This window comes from Scleropages formosus, chromosome 14 (genome assembly GCF_900964775.1).
Source record: "Scleropages formosus chromosome 14, fSclFor1.1, whole genome shotgun sequence".
Taxonomy (NCBI): Eukaryota; Metazoa; Chordata; class Actinopteri; order Osteoglossiformes; family Osteoglossidae; genus Scleropages; species Scleropages formosus.
Window position 1 is genome coordinate 20,138,167 of NC_041819.1, and position 22,713 is coordinate 20,160,879.

A 22,713-nucleotide genomic window follows, 5' to 3' on the forward strand; every position below is an offset into this window, starting at 1 on the left:
CCACTGAAATATTTTTACATCTTATAAAAACACAAAATACTTAATATATATGCATATAATCAGAAAATAAATAATTATGAATGGGTTAATAAATGGGTTAACCCTTTTAATGATGGGGTTGATAAAAAAAAAACATCTGCAGAAAAAGAGAAGAATCCAACCACCATCATTTAAACCCAACTTCTTCCAAAGTTTTCGTGAGAGCACCACAAAATCTCAATCCTAGAATTGATGACGTGATGTTACGTAAGGCCTTGTGTATCAAAGAAACTGTAAAAGTGGGAAAGGATGAAAGAATGTAACCGGTTTAAGCTCTTAAATGGTTTAAATGTATGCTTTAATGTGTTGTTGGGATGTTAAGTCCTTATAGGGGAGATGCAGCATTAAATATTTCCTGTAGATGAATCCACTGACTGGTCAAGAAATGCAACATTTAAAGTCTCCTTGATGTGGGCTGTTGAAGGCGTCCATTTGTGCTTTCTTACAAATCATCAGGGAAGCCAAGCCTTGCGGACAGTTGGTATGGTTTTTTTCCCCAAACAGAACTGGAGTTTGGATTAGTGTGCTTTCTTGGTGAAATTATGGAAGAAATTATGGAAGAAAAGAGCGCAGAAGTTGTATTTCCAATGAAACGTTGGATTTCTAGAGCCGAACTGATTGTGCTCTCAAAGTGGCGGTAACCTGAATGTTCACGTTTTCAATTTTCCTTTCTCAGTATTTTTTAAAAAAAAACCACAAGAAAGAAGATGTTAAACAGACTGTGAACTCGATGGGAAAAGAATTTTACGGTTTTCCAAAATAGGCAGGTATGGTGTAACACCGAAGAAAGTATGCATACTCCACAATCTTTCTAGAATTTACTGAACATGGAGGGTCTTGTTTTGAAAGCTAAAACTACTTACAGTAATCAGCAATCCTGCAAGTGAGGTACGATCAACAGGTTGGTGGAAATGAAACCGGTTTTGCTCTCGCAGCAGCGTCATACCAAACTCACACTACTGTTATCTCACACTATACAGTACTGCATATAGGGAATTTTGGCTATATGTAATGAGCTCTCCAATAATATTGACATTTTACTGTGCTGAAATCTTGGCGGGCAACAGTATATGTAAACTGTAATGTTTGCCAGCTCTGCAAATAGAAAATATGTGTTTGTAATGTCTTTTTTCTTCTCAAATGTAAGGTTCCAATGTGTTCGGTATTCCACAGACAGTTGAGTCAGTGCCTTTTCCATTCTATGAAACTTTTTTTAATGTTCGACTACAAAAGAAAAAATGTCAAGACAACATTAGTTTGATATCCTGAAAGTGTCTGTAGATTTTACCCAAACGTTATAAAATAAACAACAACAATAATAATAATAATAATAATAGAGAGAAACACCACTGTCCACTTACTGCGTCTCCTCATCCAATGTTGATTTATGTCTGTTTTTATGGCAGTGTAATCCTATTTAGCGCACTCATTTGTTTACTCCCTGCCCCCCCCCCACCCCGCGAAATCACAGGTGCTTTTAATCTTCCGATCTGGCTGGGTAATATCTCTCTTTTCCCCAGTGTGCCTGCTGCTTGTCAATGATGCGTAATAAAGCACAACTTAATTAGTGTGGATGTTATCAGTCAATAACGTGGAAGAATGATTGAGTTTGGCTCTGGGAGTCATGCCAGCATGTGGGTATTTTGCCTTTGTTATTACTATTGAGAGGGCATGTGTCTCTACTCTCGACAGCCTCCCAGGAGCCCAGCTGATTCTTTTTTTGTAATTTCTGGACGGGGACCGTAGCAAATGAACCAGATGAACGATCATGACAAACTCACGATAAGGACATGTGGCGCTCGGCAGATGATTGCGTTTGTGTGGTCTTCTGTTTCCCAAAAATAAGCCTCGGAAAGCCAGAGCTCCCGAGCCCAGGCCTTGTCCCAAACTACGGATCTGAGCGAGCAGAGGGGTGGCTGTTGGGTCTCTTACCCTGCTCATCTTTCTGGGTCGCTGTTGCTAGTGTCTTGGTGTCGAAAGTAGGACGCCTTGTCCTTAACGCACAGAAAAGTAGTGACATTTGTGCTCTTTAAGTAAATTCTGTGGCGGGCCGACAGGTCCCCACCGCCCTCTGCAGTACCTTCATCTTTCTGCTGCTCTGTTACAAAATGTTCTGCTCAGAATCCGGAGTCCTCTTTCCAGTGCTTTTTCTTTCTCCCAAATGTCTTTATTTCCTTACCTGAGACTAATCACAATATTCCGCGTGTCCGTTTGAGTTCATAAATTTACTTATTTCGCTGATGCTTTTCTCCAAAGCAACCTGTAATTATTTACCCATTTATACTGCTGAGTGATTTTTACTGCAGCAGTCTGTAGTACCTTACTTAAGGATATGACAGCTGGAGTGGGGTTCACATCTGCAACCTGTGGGTCCAAAGGCAGCGGCTCTAACCACTACACAACCAGCTGTCCCATTGTAAGTGTTATACATACTTAACAAATAAATTATAATGCAGGAGACCTAACTGGTCGCTTTTAGGACTGTATTGAATATGGAATTTACATTAAATTGCTCTGCGTGTTGATGCGGTTAAAGGTGAATTCAGCCGAGCTTGGAAGTGTTAACTTCCTCTAGGCGTACCTGAAACCCAGGGCATCGGCTTTTTAAAGTATCGTATTTTTCTATCTTGTCACTCGTTGCGAAGCACTTTTATTCTTGTATGTTCGAAAGGGAGTCGAGTGTGAAGGTGTGAACAGAAGTTGAGATACGTTGCCCTGTAGCTGTGAGCGATGAAGGAATTTAAATACAGATTTTTCTTACGCATATTTTTAGAGCAGCATGTGGGATTTAAGGGTTAGCTGACTTAACACGGTTCTGATGAATTCCGCATGTTGTCCTTCATTTTTCCCCACCGTGCTGAAGGTACGTGCTGTTGCTTACTTTTACACCCTTAACCCACAATCTGGGCGCACTGTGCCCAGACACCTTCATTACACTGTCACTGGGCTGTGCATATGCTCCTGTGGGAGTCGTCTACCGAACGTCCGTTTCTGAAGCTTTAACACTTCGTTGGGAATTTCAAATGAAGCTTTGAAAGTCCGTGATGACACCCTGAAGTTGTCATTTAAACCACTCGGGTTAAAAATAAAGTGATTTAATAATGAGAGACAGCTATTACAATTCTGAGCCTGTATTTAATCCCTGAGTTGGAAATCCCAGTCCTTGGAATTTCCTACAAACCAGATGTATTAGTTAATAACTTGCTGTGATTTTTCAGACTTGTTAAAGCTAATTAATTCAGGACTGACTATCTTAACGGTAAAAAATAAATAAATATGTTTCTGTTAACATTTGTGAATTATTGTCTTTGATGGGCTAATGTTTTTTTGCCCTCAAACAAATGCATTCAAAAAATGAATAAATATACACTCAGTAAAATGCTAATTTATTCTCATCGTTGTTAGTTTCTCCAATAAGCAAAATAAATAAATAAATAACATAACATTTTTTATTAAAACAGACACAGTGAAAAGTGACAGTGTGTGTCATCTGAATAATATCTTTTTTGCTCGAGGCTACTCCTGTGATGGGGGACGGTGATTTTTTTTTTTTTGTTGTGCCACTTTCTTCCTCATACACATATTTTCCCAGTGTAACCACCTCTGTCAAAAAGAGCCTAAGCAAACTAAGCTAATTCCAGAGCAGTGCTTCCAAGCTGGAAGGCGTTTGACGTAAACCCCTTGATAAGAATCCGACAAAGCCCACTGGCATTTAGTGACTCACCTTCAACGTGACATTTGACCTCTTCTGGCATGGAAAGAGGCCCTGAAGACTCCCGGTCTGAGAAGCGTGTTAGAGAAATGGATTGAATCATTACCCTAGAAAGGGGAATCTCCAGCTATTTCATCGTTAAATCTGAAGTGCGCCATAAAGGGCAGATCGTAGATGATGGGGTCAGAGATATCTTGTGTGCTGTCATTGAGGACAGGTGGAGTGAGAATCTCCTGTTAGAGTGAACACTTCAATATACAGGTGGTCCCCGACTTACGATGGGGTTGCGTTCTGCGAAACCCATCGAAAGTCAAAAATATCGTAAGTCGAAAATGCATTTAAAACACCCAATACACACCTCTGCGTGACAGACTGGGAGATGCAGATCACTGCCACTGCCCAGCATTGCAACAGAGTAGTGCACTGAATATTGCTTGCCTGGGAAAAAATCTAAATTCTAAATTCGAAGTATGGTTTCGACTGAATGTCTATTGCCAGCTCACCGTCGTAAAGTTGAAAAAATCATAAGTCAAACTATCGTAAATCGGGGACTACCTGTACCGATCCACTTGCAGGGTGACCTGTTCAGATGGAGGGACTGGCCTAAATATTACCAAATATTAACAAATAACATGTAGTATGTTTGAATTTTGGCTAATAGGGAAAATATTGTGAAGCTTATTTAAGCAGTCCATTTTTATGAAAAATTACATTTGTCTCCAAAGCAGTCTTTTAGCATGTGTCATTATCTGAGTTAAGCAGTTATTGATAAGGAACGCATGACTAAGGTGTTTGTAATGGAAAATGAATATTTTTAGTTTCCTATAGCACTGGGTCTATATTCCAGTGCAGAGTAATTCAAGGACCAAATGTGAATCTGCAGTCCTTGTTTCGAGCTTTCTTTTTTGTGCAGAAAAAGTTAAGCTGGGTTGTTTTATCTTTTGAGTCTGTGCACAGATTTCTCCCTTGGCCGTGTGTCCTATATTGAGCGCAGGCAACTGCTCTCTTCAGACATGAGAAATGCCAGTGGCAATTATGTGATGCAGCAAATGGGACAGTTGGGTAAAATGGGAAGGGCGGAAAATGCGCTTGCTCACTGTAGCACCTCGCCATGGGGATGACTCTGTTGCCATCACTTCAATTGCTGGAAGGCCGTGGAAATAATTTGCAATATGAGAAACAAAATCATTCATGTGTAATCCGTACATATCGTGCGTTGTTGCAGTATTTACTGCCTGTTGATTGTTTCTGTGTTTCATACTAAATCAGAGTGTGAGTTTTCATAGTGACATGGATATATTTTATGCACTCACCCATTCAGCTCTCAGCAGGTCACGTAGTTGTTGCCTCGTAGTCTGAAGGTCCCTGTTTTTAATCCCATTTCTGCTGTAAAGCCCTTGATCAAGGCACTTATACCTTGAATTACTCCAATAAAAATTGCACTTCTGTACAGTGGGTGAGAAATTCTAAGTTTAGTATGCAAACCTAGCACTGCAAGCTGCCTTTCACAATAGCATCAGCCAAAAGAATAAATTATAATAATAAATACGTCATCCATACTGGAAAAGTAGTCAACTGTTCCCTCTTTTCTTACCTGTCACAGTTATCCAACACCAGCATGGAGACTGATACTTGAAGAATCTGCCTCTGATGGTAGCATCTTTTTCCCTTCTGCATGTTCAAATGTGACTGCAAAGTCCTGGTTTGTGAACCCGAGCATCTCTCATATTACGGATAAGGAGTTATGCTCCAGCTGATTAAAACGTGAAAAGCAGCAATGCAAAAATAAGCTATGCAGTGCTTCGTGTCACTTAGTGAGAGAGGGGAAGAAGCAAATCGCCTTACTTCTCACTTTGGCTTTCTCGGAATTATTGCCCCTTAGACTCTTAGTCGACCCCCACGTACCACTACAACTGGAGGACTCCTGCTGGACTGGAGGTGTTGTGATTTGTGCCCCTTTCCACCACTGTTACTGTCTCTGCACAACTGGCTGACGATTCATTTTCAGCACTGTGGCAAAAGGACATCCATCCCTGCCGCTTGATGTGCTGCCATGGCCTACAGCTTAGGAACCATCAGTCGGCTTCGTGATGGCTCATTCTCTGGCCGGCGCTGGGAGCAGGACACCCTCGTCCCCCATCCATCAAGGTCCTGTTGACTCAGGCGTGCGCTCTGTATGATGAGAGAGTGAGTAAAAGGTGGTGGTGCTAGTGGGTGTTGGTTGGAGGATGAGTGTCAGGCCATAGAGCTCAGCTTAGACTCCAGTATTATAGCTCCACATCCATCACATTTAGAAAGTTCTAGTTAATGTGGTTGTTAATAACTGTTAATAGTCACTTAATGCTCACCAAGAATACCTTCCAAGTCCCCCTTTCAAACACAGCCCTTTGGAGGTCTGCATAGATCGCTGAGAAGGGAGCAAAGAAAATCAGAGGATCCAGTGATGCTCAGTCCCAGAGTACCGCCCCCCCTCCCCACCCGGCACCCCGCCCCCCCCCAGCGCCAACTTCTGCTGCAGGTTTCCTGCAGTTCTGCCCAACCTGCCTGAAGTGCAGTACAGAAAGTATGTTTTGAAAGAGGCTTCCAATTCCCTGCAGTCCTCACAGATTCAGCATTCACCTCCCAGGATTTAAGGTGCAGCGCTGGTAAGAAATATGATGCATATTTAACTGTGAAGCAGATTTCAGGGCAGATTAACAAATTGTTCACCAGACTGCTTTGTAGTCACTGCCCTCCATTGCAGCCATGCTTGTAATGTAATGTTGTTTTCTTTGATGTAGTTAATGAGCGATATTTTTGGGGGACATCGTGAAATTATGCTCCGAGTACAGGGTATCCGAAAAGGTACTCTAGCTTAGGATGTGAAAGGCATTAAAAATGTATTTCCTATCTGAAAAATGGGATGGGATTAAAGCCTTTGGCAAATGGAAAAATAACCTCTTAGTCAGTACCCTTGAATGCTTACCTTCTTGAACTAGGGTGCGATGGGCATTTTTTTTTTGGGTTGGGTTGCAGGAAGGATACAGAAGGATGGGACTTAGTATTACAAGCACCATTAATATTTCAGCCTTCTGGCTTCTGCCTTTGCACTCAATGAACTCTGCAGGGGCAGAATCTAGAGAAAGGGTTTTTGTGAAAATGGGCAAACGTGGTAGTAAGAGGTTCCTTCAGCGGGGGATGGGGTAAAGTGATAGATCGGATGTGTCCGGCCGGTTTCGGAGAGTCAGGCACAAAATGTGCATCCCCTCACGGACCTTCTCGGGGAGGTGGGCATCAGTGCGGCACCAGGGCCAACTCAGCAGCTTTCTCCTTTTAATCTCAGCCTTCAGCGCTTCTTTTGGAGACTACCTCTACCCATCCAGGAGAGGAGATGTTCTTTTCCCTGCAGGGAAGCCTACTCATTTCCCCAGAAGGCCTTGGGGCAAAAGTGCCATCATTAATGCTCTCCTACTGTACCAAAGAGGATTCTAGTTCATTGTAACCACTGTGAAGCTTTTGTTGCCAAGCAATACACGTAAATGGAGTCGATGATAATAAAGAAAACATATTCCCCGCTAGTACAAGTAGCATTTAAATAAAATATTTCAGAGCGACAATACGCTCTGTGCAATGTAAACATTTGTTTAACTTAATTCACAATTTGTAATGATTGGTTCCACATCTGCATTATTCAGCAGGCTGCTTGGCGGCATGGTGGCACAGCGAGTAGTGCTGCTGTCTCACAGCGCCTGGCTGGTGCGAGAGGATATGGGTTTGATACCTGCTCAGTTTGTGTGGAGTTTGCATGTTCTCCCCATCTGCATGGGTTTTCTCCCAAAGATATACTCTTACATTTATTCATTTAGCAGATGCTTTTCTCCAAAGCGATGAACATCTCAGTGAAAATACAATTTGTCCATTACGTTAAGAGAAAAAGACATGGCTGCAGACATGTGACTCTTAAGTAAACCTATTTGTTGCTTTTCACTTGATGCACCGATGCTCATCGCTCGAGTCGGTGCATAAAACGCAGAATAGATGAATACCGATAACGTTCCTACAATTTTTTTTATAATAAGGTACACAAACAAACATTCACATACAATGCCGAAGTAGCGGCTGTGTAAAGGGTTATCTGGGGGTGCTCGTGAAGTTACGGTACATGAACATTTACACCATACATGATCTTGAGAGATCTTGGGCGAAGTGAGTCCGGAAAAGGTGAGTTTTTAGACCCTTCCTGAATGCAGACAAAGTTTCAGCAGTTCTGAGTGACAGGGGAAGGTCATTCCACCACAATGGAGCCAGAACCGAGAACCTCAGTGCTTTACCTTTCGTGCACGGGACCACCAAGCAAACAGAAGTAGATGAGCGAAGGGGCCTGGTTGAGGTGTAGCGGTTGATCAAGTCTTGTAAATAGCTGGGGGCAGTTCTGCTGATGCATTTGTAGGCAGTGACCAGGGTCTTGAATTTGATCCGGGCAGCTATAGGAAGCCAGTGCAGAGAAATGAGTAGAGGAGATACGTGGGAACGCTTCAGCAAGTCAAACACAACTCGTGCAGCAGCATTCTGAATCAGCTGCAGAGGTTTGATGGTAGTAGCAGGAAGCCCACACATGAGAGAGTTGCAGTATCCAGACGGGATGTCACCATGGCCTGGACAAGTAGTTGGGCAGTCAGTTGTGAGGTAGGCACGGATCTTGCCAATATTATACAGGATGTATCTCTTCAGGTTCGCCCCTAGTGCGCGAGTGAGGGTGTGTTGCGCTGATACATCTCTTTTTCAACTTTGTTGGGATCCTAAGAGGAAACCAATCTTATGGTTCTTCTGCAGATAATAAAATACAGTATGGCCACTGAAAGAGTGTTGAGTTATCTCTTTGTCTTTTTGCTTGCTTTCATTTCCTTTTTTCTGCCCAAGAATTTATTGTGGTTTTTAATTCTGCACAACTCTTCATAGTGCTGTTGATTTCGGTAGTTTTTTTGATCTAACCTTTCCTGTTTCTGTTTCAGCAAATTTGATGTTTTCACCTCTCGAGTTGATCGCTCTTTCTTGTTGAGCATCACTTTATGTCCTTCTTGCTCAATCTTCCAGTGTTGCTGTTTTTTGTTATCCTTTGGCTTTCGGGAGCCTTCTAACCGCTGCTTTGCTTTGGTGTGACCCACAGTCCAAGATGACGCTGCCCCAGGTACCCAGGAGTACATTATGCTGCGGCAGGATTCCATCCATTCTGCGGATATAAGGAAGAAAGAGTCCCCCTTTCGCACAAAGTGTCACGAAATCTTCTGCTGCCCGCTGAAGCAAGTCGTCCTCAAAGAAAGCGCAGAACCGGAAGGTTTGTGAAACCTAATCTATGTTTTTCTTACGTTTCATTGGGTTTTTCTTGTTTGTGTCTTTTCCCAAATGAGTTTCATTTCACTTGACTCCATCATTTGGCCGTGGACAGCATTCGCCCCGTGTGGAGGAGACGCCCTCACCACGCTCAGTTTATTCATGTTCCAGTGCCTGCTGAACATTTTCTCTGCAAAGCCTGCTTCATGACTGTAAAGCTGCACTCCTGAGAAGCGTGTACCAGCTGTAGCACACCACCCGTGGGGGCTGTAGCCCGATGCTGCCGCCATTATCAAAATGAGGAGAGCAATGGTATCAAAGTCATCTTTGGAAGTATTTCCTGTCCATGACTTCATAAAGACAGAAGTTTGCAGTTCCTGCCGCAAACATTGTGCTCTGCTGTCCCCTTCACCAGCCTTTGAACCTGGTTTGTTGCCGTGATGATGATGATAATTCTAAATGATGCACCAGTTTTTGTCCAGTTATCATCCTCAATGAGCACGCTGTGCGTTTCCCCTCTGACCTGCTCATTGGAGTGTTCATTGAAGAAAATACCCTGTCCCTCCACTTGCGGCTCATGCAACGGGGGCATCTGGTAGTGTAGGTGGTTAGCGCTACTGCCTTTGCATGCGAAAGTTGCGGGTTTGATTCCCCACCTCTGGTTGTAGTACCAGTGAGCAAGGTCCATCCATTTTCTTGATCGCTTGTCCTTCTAGGGTTGTGGTGGCAATAGGGAGAGCAGAGAAGCCCAGGCATCCCTGTCCCTCGCAACTTCCTCCAGCTCAACCCGAGGGATCCCCAGCCACTCCCAGGCCGACTGGGAGATATAGTCTCTCCAGCGGGTCCTAGGCCGACCTCAGGGCCTCGACCCAGTTGGCCGTGCCTGGTATACCTCCAAAGGGAGTCACCCAGGAGGCATCCTTACCAAATGCCCAAACCAGCTCAACTGGCTCCTCTCAATGCGGAGGAGTAGCGACTCTACTCCGAATTCCTCCCGGATGTCCGAACTCCTCACCCTGTCACGGAGAGTGAGTCCCACCACCCCTGCGGAGAAAACTCCGCGATCTTATTCTTTCGGTCATTACCCTGAGTTCAGAGTATGGCCATGGCTGAGCAAGGTACTTACCCTAAATTGCTCCAGTAAAATTACCCAGCTGTATAAATGTGTAAGTCATTGTAAGCTTGTAATTGTAACCTTCACATTGTAAGTCGCTTTGGAGAAAAGCGTCAGCTAAACGAAGAAATGTAAATGTAACGAACGCCCCATCCCTGCTCTTTTTTCACTTTCCCACTCCAACATCATCGGCCCCCGCACAACTTCAGCTCCTTACCTGTCCCCTTGGCTTTTGCACACAGCACGCCTCTGCAGGTCCTCTGCATACAGATCTCCCGTCTCTGTGCAGCAGTCAGCACGTAACTGCTTGCCAACCTGAGGAGCAGTGCCTTCTTTTATGCACTAACTGCTTGCTGTGGATACCCTTAAAGTGCTGAGGCTCCTTAAGGTCTTTGCCTTTCAGGCTGGCTGACAGGTTAGTACATGAATACAGATTGCATTCTGCTCAAAGTGACTTCCCAGTGACCTCCGTCGGATTGAGGTCATAAAATAAGGGGATGCCTTCTTTCCAGAGCCAGATGATCATCGCTTCAGTCGTTCTCCAGCTGCACTCTCTATCTGGATTCCTCAAAAAATTTTGCATTAATGTGTTGAATTGATTTTTAACTTCTAGCACATGAATTATGCAAGGACTTGCATGAAAATGTTCTTTTCTCTTATCTTACACACATCGTATGACACTAGTTTCTGTACCTTATGCTCCATATCTCAGTTATATAGACATTTCTGCAGTTTATGTCCTTTTATCGAAACCACATGCTGTAGGTGCTGCAGAGATGCAATAATGGTAAGAATTTCAGGCATCAAGCTGCAAACTAAGTCGCAGTGCGTCTTTATTAATGATCACAAAGTTCAGCAGATGCGGTGTCGGGAAAGTGCTGTGGTAGAAACTGCGAAGTCTGTTGTTAACCTCTCATTTCGGGCGTGACATGGTTCCAGTAAAAGTAGATTTCCAGAACTTGGGGACATTGAGGCTGATGATACTGTTTCATCAGACATCTCTCACAAAGTCATTTGTTTTGATGCGAGTCTTCTGAGTTCAGCGGGGTCGCGTGTGGCGTTAGTGATGCCGAAGCTTGCGGGATCGTATTTCCCACGTTGGCCAGTTTTCTGTGTCCTTTAAAGCACTTCAATTGTGTGATACAGTCGAAGTTTATGGTTTGATTTCTCTGAGATTTCTTTGGCATCGCAGCAGCTCTTTCCTTCAGGACAGCGACATATTACAGAACAGGGCCATGCACATGGATGTTGCAGAAAAGAAAAAACAATAAAAAAGAAGTGAGAAAATCAGAAAAGGATCAGTAAAAAGAATAAGTAGATGAATAAACAGATAAGCGAATAAATTATGAATTTTTCCAAATGATACACACACTCAACATGAGAGGACGACACACAACGTGCATTACAATGGAGGGGTGGCACAGTAAGTAGTACTGGGGCCTCACGGAGTCTGGACAGTTTGATTCCTGTTTCTTCTGGGTGGAGTTTGCAGGTTCTCCCAGTGTTTGTGTGGGTTTTGGGTGAACTGGCGACTGTAAATTACCTGTAGTGTGTGTGTGTGTGTGTGTCTGTGTATGTGTGTATGTGTGTGTGTGTGTTACATATTTCGGAAGAATTATTACAGGACGTTTACTGTAGCGTTGTTCATCGCCTCGGACAAAGGTGTCAGCTAAATACTACACAGTAATCGTGTTTGTCGCTCTGGAGAAAAGCAGCATCTGCTAGATGGATAAATGTAAATGTTACATCAAAGAGCACAAACATCAGTAGATGTCTGTTGGTAGAAGGTGTATCACTAATGTTTAATGCAAAAATACCTGTCAGGCACCGGAGTGAAGTTCTGTGCCGAAGTGATAACAGACCAGATGTGGCCAGGCAATGGAGGATCTCACTGTAAACACCCTTTCCGCCTTTAAGAACTTCTGATGATGAACATGGACTTTGATGAAGTCATGATATGATTACCCCCCTTAGTAAAACTGAACATGTATATTGAGCAGCATGGTGGCACAGCGGGTAGCGCTGCTGTCTCACAGCGCCTGGGTGGTGCGAGAAGACGTGGGGTCAATCCCTGCTCAGTGTGTGTGGAATTTGCATGTTCTCCCTCTGTCTGTATGGGTTTCCTCCAGATGCTCTGGTTTCCTCCCACACTCCAAAGACATGCTGTTCAGGTTCACTTGTAGTGTGTAAGTGACAGAGAGAGAGTGTTCCACTGATGTATGGATGAGTGACCCAGTGTAAATGGTGTATCTAGCAGTGTAAGTCACTGCGGTGACTTAGGTGTGTGGGCTCGCAACACTACATAGAGTTCATTGGAAGTTGCTTTGGAGAAAAGTGTCAGCTGAATATGGGTGGTCCCTGATGTACAATGGGGTTATGCTCCATGAAAGCCATCCTTAGTCAAAAATGCATTTAATACACCTCTGTGTGACAGACTGGGAGATGCGGATTGCTGTTGCTCTGCTCGCCCAGGAAAAAATCAAAATTAACTATTTGAAGTACAGTTTCAACTGAATGTCTATTGCCAGCTCACCATTGTAAACTCGGAGACCACCTGTAAATAAATGTAAATTAACCCTGAAGGCCTTCCCTGATCTCCTGTCCCTTTGTGAAAAAGGAGGACTGGTGAAAATAGCGGCGTTCTTGAATGTACAAACTCACTTTTACATTTAATTACCAGACTAATGAACTGGACACAATCCTTCTAGATGACAGTACACTCACAAAGCAGAGAGCTGAACTCCCAATGGAAAGGCACTTTATCATCTAGGACCGCTATTATTTTAGGATCGCTTTGATTCGTGGAAAAAAGTGAAACAAGCATTTGTGATGGAAAACTTGAGCTGATCACTGTAAATAGGACAGGGCTCCCTAGTCTTGATCCTGGTGGGTCAGTGTATATTCAGGTTTCTCATGTCTTTTTTAACCACGACCATCTGCAGAGCTGTGAAGGATTGCTAAATTAGTTCAACAAGTTCAGGGAAGTAATTAGTTCATCGGTAGGACGATGTTTTTAGGCGGAGCGGAAACCTGCATGTGTGTCACCCCATCGCTGCTCACGGGTTTCGGAGGGAACGTCTCCACGCGGATGGCACGGCGGACGAGCGCGGACTTTGATGTGAAACGACATTTAAACGGTTGTCCGGCAGCGAGCGGTGCCGAAAGTCTTTCGAGGAGCGGAGGAGGAAGAGGAGGCCGAGCCAGAGGGAATGCCGCGGGGCCGACCTTCTCGCGCCACCCGTCTCAATGCGTCGTTGCTGCAGGACCCTGTTTTTGGACTGTGGAGGAAAGATGCAAGGACCTGGACTTGTATCTCACTCCCCGATTGAAATGAGATGAGTTATAGGGGGTGCAAGTGCAAAGGAGAAAGAGACGCGTGTGTGTGTGTGTGTGTGTGTGTGTGTGTGTGTGTGTGTGTGTGTGAGAGAGAGAGAGAGAGAGAGAGAGAGAGGAATAGTGGAATACTACAGATGTATTATTCCGTTTCACTGCAACTCCACTCCGACGTGACTGAATTTACTAAGAAAGGAGAATTCATTATGTAGCGTATTTATTAACTTTTTAGAGCCTTGTGTCGTATCGCCGGCTGTGCCACAGAACGGCGAATCCTCCGCAGCGGTTCCGTCCCACGTTTGTCGGTCGAATCTCTCTCGGGGACGCTGCGTTAATTCTTCATCAGACTGAGGGTGCGCCGGTATTACAGGGGTTCGTCTGAATAAGGTCAATTATTGAAACCCAGCCTCTACCCTCCCCCACCCCCACCCATCAATCCACCTGTCAGTCACCCCAGATCAATTGATCTGTCAAGGATTAGATCTTAAATTCCCACTGAGGTCAGGATCTATTTCCTCTGTAAAGATGTGGCTGCATGCTCAGTCCCAGGGGGCCACAGGGGTCTTGATCCTCATCAGTGAAGACCTGTAGGAACATGGGTCTGGGGTTTTCGCTCCTCTGACCATCTCCTCTCGCTGCCTCAGCTGATGCCGAGTCCCAGATTTTGCCACCGGGTGGCGCCGGTTTCCAGCTATGCCGCGGTAGGTGCGTCAATGCAGATGGAGTATCGCACCTCAGCGGCCTCATCAGCGCACACTTCCCATGAATAATTCAGCCGTGACAGCGCTCTATGTTCCTCTAAGATCCTCGTGGATTCCCGGAGGTGAAGGATGCACAAGGATGGCACTGAAACAGCCCCCCACTGCCCCAGCACTGTTGTCCAGAGAAATTTATTCGCCATAGCTTGCAAACCTGGGCCTGATTCTCATCAAGGATGCTGCATCGGCCTGGTCGTTTGCTACTCTTTAGTCATTATGGCTGTTTATTTCTTTATTTATTTATTTATTTATTTATAAGAGGGGGGCGCGGTGGCACAGCGGGTTTGGCTGGGTCCCGCTCTCTGGTGGGTCTGGGGTTCGAATCCTGCTTGGGTCGCCTTGTGATGGACTGGCGTCCCGTCCTGGGTGTGTCCCCTCCCCCTCCAGCCTTGCGCCCTGTGTTGCCGGGTTAGGCTCCGGTTTGCCGCTACCCCGCTTGGGACAATGTTTGTTTCAGACAGTGTGTGTGTGTGTGTGTTACTTATTCGTTTGTTTGTATTATTACAAGACATTTTTATCAGCAATGACATTTTTCAGTTTCTAAAGCCGGAATGTTTAAATAAAGCATGCAGGTTAATTACCTGTCACAAGAACACATCAGCAGAATCCCTCCTGTTATCTGACTATGCAAACGTTCAGTTACGACTCCAGTTTCTTAACCGTTACACCATCTATTTACCCCCAGCGGTTCCGAATCCCCCGAAGAAAAACCAATGATTCATAGTGACTGCTGTTTTCAGATGTTGCCGTAAATTCATTCCTCTGTGCGTTGCATGGTTTATTAATCAGCGTCGGGCGAATGCAGACTATTATTATAGCTTTCAATGTGCCTACAATTTTCAGCTTTTTTTTCACTGGACTATAACTGCATACAGCAGCAATTTCCTTCAAGGGGCACTCGAGCAGTATTGTTTAAGGAGCCCTGCTTTTAGGTAATAAAGGACTTATTTTGATTAAACAGGGATTATATTGTACAAATGTGATATTTATAGAACTACAGTGGGGTTTTCTATACATGTGCAGAAGAAACTGCTAATCCAAGGTACCCTGGTACCGCTGTAGGAGCAAGAGCCGGCTGACTGCACTAACCGCACTACGCAAACTAGACTACCCGTCCCCGGTTCCGAGGACACGGACTAATTGCATTTCACAGGACCGTTTGCACAGCCGCGCGTTCCTTGCTGTGACAGCTCCGCGAAGCCCAACGTGCAAGCTCATTTCAAGGCTGACAGAAGTCAAATAATTCACTTCTGGATGCAGACGGGCTTTGATTAGAGCCTGTCTTATTTATTCTTGCTCACCGTGTGATTTAATTTACATATGCCGAGGGTTTCGTCTGCCCCTCCCACTGGAACCATTGTGTTGCTTTTAAAGTTCTGTAGGGAAGAAGTAAATATTTAAAAAAAAAAAACACACACACACACCTTCAGAGCCGCTTGTCCCATATGGGGTCACGGGGAACCGGAGCCTACCCGGCAACACAGGGCATAAGGCCGGAGGGGGAGGGGACACACCCAGGACGGGACGCCAGTCCATCGCAGGGCACCCCAGGCGGGACTCGAACCCCAGACCCACCGGAGAGCAGGACCCGGTCAAACCCACCGCCCCTGTGCCACCGCCCCTCCTCTCACTTTGTAGGCAAGCATCGAAAAAGTACGGCAGTCTATTGATCAAGAGGGCTAGCAACAATGATTGAGGATCTCTGACTGGGCTGGACTCTTATTAAATGATTTAGGGGTGATTTATACCCTCACCTGGGAAAAGAGCAACGTTTAAGATGGTCGTTTCTGCAGGATTCCGGTCTGCATGCTCCGCGTAAACGTGTACATGTCTGGACAATAGTGACAGTGCCCTGGGAGGACAACTGTACTCATGATTTCTGAGCCATTTTTGCTTTGCCTGCCATTTAATTACAACTTCATTTGCACCCCCGCTTCCTTTCAGCACCGCCACATCCCAGTAAACATCAAACTGCCTATTGACGGGTTAATTGACAGGTTGATTTTTTGCATGATTTCTCTCTGCGCTGCAGAATGAAGTTAATATTTGAAGGTAATTACCGTAAGTATGGTGAATCCCAAGGGAGATGGCTTGCATACTGTCTGCTCACACTTATACTGCTCTCAACAAAAGGTAGTTCACGGGAATTTTTCGATGTGGTCGAACTTTGGCATTGTGAGTCACGTGGTCCAGACCCATTTCCCATAATTCCCTGAGGAACCTTCAGCAGCATCTCCAGTGATGCAGATTTTTGTTCCTGTCTGCCCCAATTTTGCTGTACCCTACATTGCTGCCCACTCCTTACTGAGCTGAGAGCCTTTACTCAGAATGATCCGCGGCGCCTGCCCCTCTAGGCTTCGCATCTCTCAGTTGTGTGCGGCTGGAGTTTGGAGCGATCAGTTTTGAGTGCTTTGTTTATAGCTGTTACATCAGCGTATGCAGTTTTGAATTTAGCTCAAGTCCTGTAGGATCAGTTGGGGATGCCGCGACAGTCACACGGAAGACGTGTACTGTAAAGCTGCTGGATATCTGTTTAGTGTTCCGAGGGGAAAAAGAACTATTTATTAAGAAGTTACGGAACAGCAATATCAACTAGGTGACATATACAGTAGTTTGATGATAATGTTTTGCTGTCAAAATTAATGCCAGCTATTTCTCATCTCACTTTGAAGAAGACCACAATAAGCAGCTGAGTAAAGGTTTGAACAGATATTCACATCAGCAGTATCCCAGTTACAGAGAAAACCATTCTGAGTGTTTTCCACATACTTTTTTGTGTGAAATGTTGTTGGCGGAAAACACACACACACACACACACACACACACGCGCGCGCTGGCTGAAGCCGCTTGTCCCAAGCAGGGTCGCGGCAAACCAGAGCCCGACCCGGCAACACAAGGCGTAAGGCTGGGGGACACACGCCCAGGATGGGGCGCCAGTCCATCACAAGGCACCCCAAGCAGGATTCAAACCCCAGACCCACCAGAAAGCAGGACCCAGCCGAACCTGCAGCACCACCAGACCGTCACACCCCCTGGCTGGAAAACAATGATGTCACATTGCAGGTTACTTCCAGAAAGGGCCAGATGCTTTTATTCTCACACTGATTTGCGAGACCTGGGAAGGAGTAGCTCAGTGCAACGTAGGGCTTATATTCCCTGCCCTTGGACGTAGACACAGTTAGATCTCCTTGACACCAAGGTCAGCGGCTGTGTTCCAGCGTTACCTCTGACGAACTCGAGGAGCTGTGGTTCTAACTGGTGTGCACCAATGCCAAACCACCGAAATGCTGCAAAAGTGAGAGAGGGGGAGATTTTGGGCTCTAACAGGCAAAATCTCTGAAAAAAAAGCAGGTTTTTTAAAGGTTGAACATTAAAAGGTTAGTAAGTTGAAGTTCCATTTCTGTACTGGTAAGAAAAGCACTTAACCTGGACTGTTCTTTGCAAAATATATATCCAGCTGTATAAATAGAAGTGTGACACTATAAGCTATGTAAGCCGCTTTGGCCAAAATTGACTGGCAAGCAAATTTGAAAATCTTTCCCCTTCGTTTTTTCCCCCCCTTATCAGGTTCAGTGTTTAGACCATGGTGGTCTAATACTTCTCTTCTGAATTTCCGCTTAAAACGTCGCCAGAAGAAAATATTCTTTTGAAGAGTTTGAAAAATGAATGGACATTTCCTCTATTCTTTTCTCATTCTCAGCATTTAGATCACAAGGATGCTTCCGTCCAGCAGGACCTGCCTGATCTTCGTAGAAATGAAGCACCGTAGCAATGTATCAGTTTAGCACAACCAATTACGCTCAAAAACACACCAGTAACAAACTTTTCTAAAAATTAGTTTAGCCAATTTTATTTCCTATGAAGCAAATACCCTCAGCTCTGCTACAACTTTTATTTTTGCGATTTGGACATACTAAAGCGATGAATAAACACGGGGATCCAATGTGCATAAAGCAATGTTTTAGAGTGAGATTAAGTAGGGAGTAAAGAGATCCCCTTATGAAAACTGCAGATGGAAATGAGCATCATGTCCTCGATCACGTGCTCATTTCAGTCGGTGATTGTTTGACGTCTTATGTATTTTTTGCATTTCATGCTTAATTTTCATGTACTGAATTACAGTTACGGGGGTGCGGTGGTGTAGCGGGTTTGACCAAGTCCTGCTCTCTGGTGGGTCTGGGGTTCGAGTCCCACTTGGGGTGCCTTATGATAGACTGGTGTCCCGTCCTGGGTGCGTCCCCTTCCCCTCTAGTCTAATGCCCTGTGTTGCCGGTTTAGGCTCTTGTTCACTGTGACCCTGCTTGGGACAAGTGGATTCAGTGTGTGTGTGAATTACAGTTAAACACCTGGCTAAGTGTTAAGAAGTGTCCATCCAGCAAGTGTTAATCAAAACTGTGCATGAATAGAGAGAAAAATGACAAATAATAAGCTGCAAATATCTTGCTTATTCTTTCGTGATTTTCATGCACATACTCACTCTGTTTCATTAATTGTTTGTCAGGGTGGTTGGGAGTCTATAAGAAAACGGGCTTCTTCTTAAATGATATGCCAGTACGTTCAGGGTACACACACACACACACACACACACACACACACACACACACACACACACACTATGGGCAGTATAACACTGCCAATTCCCCTGAACCTCCTGTCTTTGGAGTGTGGGAGGAAACCTACACAGACACAAGGAGGATATGCAAACTCCACACAGACTGAGCTGGATTCAAACCAATGTCCAGCCAGCCCAGGCACTGCAAGGTGGCAGAGCATAACGATCACGTAGTTTCTCATTTTTTTTATATGTACTCATTTAACTCATGCTTTTCTCCAAAGTGACTTGCAGTCTTAAGCTACTTACAGTTATTTACCATTTATACAGCTGGGTAGTTTTCACTGGAGCAATTTGAGGGTTAGTACCCTGTTCAAGGGTACTGCAGCAGCCTGTGAGATTCAAACCTGCAACCTTCGGACACAAAGGCAACAGTTCTCACTATCAGCGGTCCCTATTTTTTGCATTAGAATAGTTTTTGTTAGGTTTTGCACAACCCACCGGTTTAATTTTGGGTGTGCTGTGAGTTGTTTTGTGGGTGATGAATTACTGTGCTTCATGTGCTCTGCCCCAAACCCAGTGTTCCCACCAAAACTTATTTTTATTACACAAATTATCATAATGCAATTTTTCATAGCGATGCAACTATCATATCATAGCAGAAATGGCTGTATACATATTTAATGTAAAATATGTACTGTAAAATATCAAAAGTTCAGGTGGAATTGGTTTGTTTTATGGAAGTCATTTAGTAAATTACTTTGGGTTCCAAGCGTGAACGCTGGTAACTATAGTTACCGGTGTCTTGTTTACCCCCAAGTGATCTCTTTCGAAAGCCCTTTTCTTGGATTTCAAAGTGCTTAACGATAGAAACCAAGAATTCCTGCTGTGTGAGGAGACACATATGCAGTGAAAGGAAGGAGAAAATGTTTGAGAAATCAGAGACCCCACTATAACACGGGTGGTGGAAGAGTCTCATGTTACTGTGAGGAGCCATGAGTGTCACTGGACAAGTGGGGATCCCACAAGGGCTTCATTTCCCTCCGGAACACCGTGTTTCTGCCCGGACTCACGTTCCCCATGATTTACACAGACAACCAATTTCCCCCATCGCGTCGCTCGCTGGGGCTGGCGACAGCTCCTCTGGGAAGAAGATAAGGGCGAAGGAGACGAGATTGCCGAGGCCTTGTTAGCTTCAGCACTCGTGGTAGAGACCTGTGATGAGAAACCCAGCACCGCGCTGGGGATATCGCCAGAGGGGACTTGGTTTCTTGCCCACACAACTTTGGATGCGATTGTTTATTATTGCAGACGCCGACGTTCTTTCCTCATCTTGAGGATTGTACATATCTTGTCACTTATTAGTCATTTGAAGCTGCAGCAATGACACATTTAGCAAAACTGTCACAACCAGGTAATTGAGGATTTTTTTTTTTTTTTTTTTTTTTTTACAGCAAATATTTCGTGCGTATCAGTTGGCTCCTTGGGGCCGTACTGAAATTCCCACTTCGGGTCGTTTGTTTCTCAACACCCGGAGGTGGGATTGCGTGTAATCCGTCAGTAAATTGAGGCAATTGCATTATTGTCATGGTGGGATGCAGGAGATCGAAACGACGGAGTCGGTTTGCAGGCGCTTTAATCCAGTCAGGGGAAGGGAAGGTTCAGTCGATCCGAAAATGTTCTTCTGGGGATAACACAAGAGCCGTGGTCGGAGAAACTGAGCTGTAGGTCGAAGAGCCAAGGATATGATAAATGGGGCACAAGGACGAAGAGGGGATAGATCGAGGAGTGAACAAAGGGAAAAAGGTTGTGGAGCAGGTTGCGAGCTGCATCTTCTCAGAGTGAAGTTCTGCAGTCAGGTGTTTCCAGACCACCTCTTTTATACCCATCCTCCCTAATCTCCCACAGGTGTGGTCGTCAGCCATGTGGCTGGGGGCGAGACAGTTATTGTTATCTGTGTCTCATCATGAGAGTACAGCTCTGCTTGTTAGCCAGAGAGGTGTGTAGCACACACTGCAATGTTCCAGCTTGGTAACCACATGTATGCTTCTGCCAGCTGGGCACATAGAGCCCCTTGACTGTGTGTCAGCCCTAAGATTGACACATAGAAGGAGTCTGAGATACAACATACCACTTGGCATCTCACTGAGTCACTTTCATTCGCCACATCCTTGGTTGCTAACATTTACATTTATTTCTTTAGCAGAGGCTTTTCTCCAAAGCAACTTCCAATGGACTGTATGTAGCGTCACGAGCCCACACACCTTATTCACCATGGTGACTTACACTGCTAGATACACTACTTACGCTGGGTCACTCATCCATACGTCAGTGGAACACTCTCTGTCACTCACACACTAGGAGTGAACAGCATGTCTTTGGAGTGTGGGAGGAAACCAGAGCACCCGGAGGAAACCCACACAGACATGGGAAGAACATGCAAACTCCACACAGACTGAGCGGGGATTGAACCCACATCCTCTCGCACCAACCAGGCGCTCTGAGACAGCAGCGCTACTCGCTGTGGCACCGTTCCACCCGTCACAAAAGAAACAATTTCCCGTTTCCTCAAAATCCTTTTAAATTTTAGCATAACACAGTCCACTTCCCATCCTGCTCCCGGTTTCATCTGAAATTGAGCGTGCTGAGATGTGGACAGAGATTATCAATATTCTCTGGGGCGTGTGGAGCAGGCACACTCGCCAGACTGTTTCTGATGGGCAGGCTCGTGTGTTGGGAGGTAATGTGTATCGTAGCGTGGTAATGGGTGGGAGTCATTGTAGTCCATTTGCTATGAGATGGAAGCAATTATTATAGCAGGAGCGGTAGCAAAAGCGTGCAAACTCGACCACAGTTCATAACAGACGACCGCTATATCGACAGCTGGACGTTTTGAAGTATTGCAGGTCTCGTGGCACGTTTCATTTGTCCTTGTTCTCCTAGTATTTTTTTAACGGCTCAATTTCTGTGGAGTGCCCCGGCCCCCCCGCCTCGCCTTCGCCGCATTTGTGTTGTATGCGCTATTGTCTCATAACCCTGTAAGTTGTGATGATACTCAGGACGCTACAGGTTTTCAGAGTATCCTTAGAAATCATCAAAGTCTGCATGTAAACGTTATTTTCTCCATCTTCCGATGGCCCCTCGGTGCTTCTCAGAAGGTCCGGCTTGCTTTTTCAGTTGGGTTTTTTTTTAGCAAACCCTCCAGTCCCCCTGCTCTCCGCCAGCGACCGACAGACCACCCTGCCTTCTGGAAGACCAGCACTTGATGCAAAGGGAGTAAAGACTGAAGAATCAATAGCTGTAATCAGAAGCCTTCCATCAGAATCTCCTTCATTTTTAATGTCCTCACCAGGTCTTGTCAGTGCTGCTGTTATTGACCTGGGCCTTTGAGGTCGAAGATTTCTGCACGTCGACTGCGATGCGCTGCAGCATTTACACGTTCCCTCCATCGGTCCTGGGTATCCAGTGGGGCTCGTCTTGAGCATATCGGTAACTGTGCTTAGGAAGTTTGCTCCACATTGTGCTCTTGCCCAATGACACAGTTAAAATTGACCCAGTTTAAATCCAAAAACAGATAAACGAATATCTCTCATGGATGCCTAGCCCTCCGATATGGGAAATGAATAATGGAAAGTCAGGTGTCATCCCTCCTCTGTTAATAATGGACATGTATGTCCATCAAAAGCTGCAGCGCTTAGACAACCCTGAGTGTCTTCCTTGCCCTGTTTCTTGACCTTCTTGGGTTGCTTTAGTGACAAAATGAGGCCCAAATATGTCTCAAGATCAATCCCAAGATGCACATTTTGAGCAGCTCTATTTCCCCATATTTGGTCACGTTTGTAGCCCTAATCTCTTGTCCCTGCTTACATTTACATTTACTCACTTAGCAGATACT

The 22,713-nt window shown here is 45.0% G+C and overlaps 1 protein-coding gene across 1 annotated transcript in view; it reads left to right on the forward strand.

Annotated features, from left to right (window-relative positions):
• LOC108928870 (fibroblast growth factor 13-like) overlaps positions 1 to 22,713 on the forward strand; it is a 112,024-nt gene that overhangs the window by 37,356 nt on the left and 51,955 nt on the right. Inside the window, exon 3 of the mRNA XM_018743058.2 lies at positions 8,898 to 9,065. Coding sequence (XP_018598574.2) covers positions 8,898 to 9,065 — 168 coding nt within the window. The remainder of the gene's footprint in view (positions 1 to 8,897; positions 9,066 to 22,713) is intronic.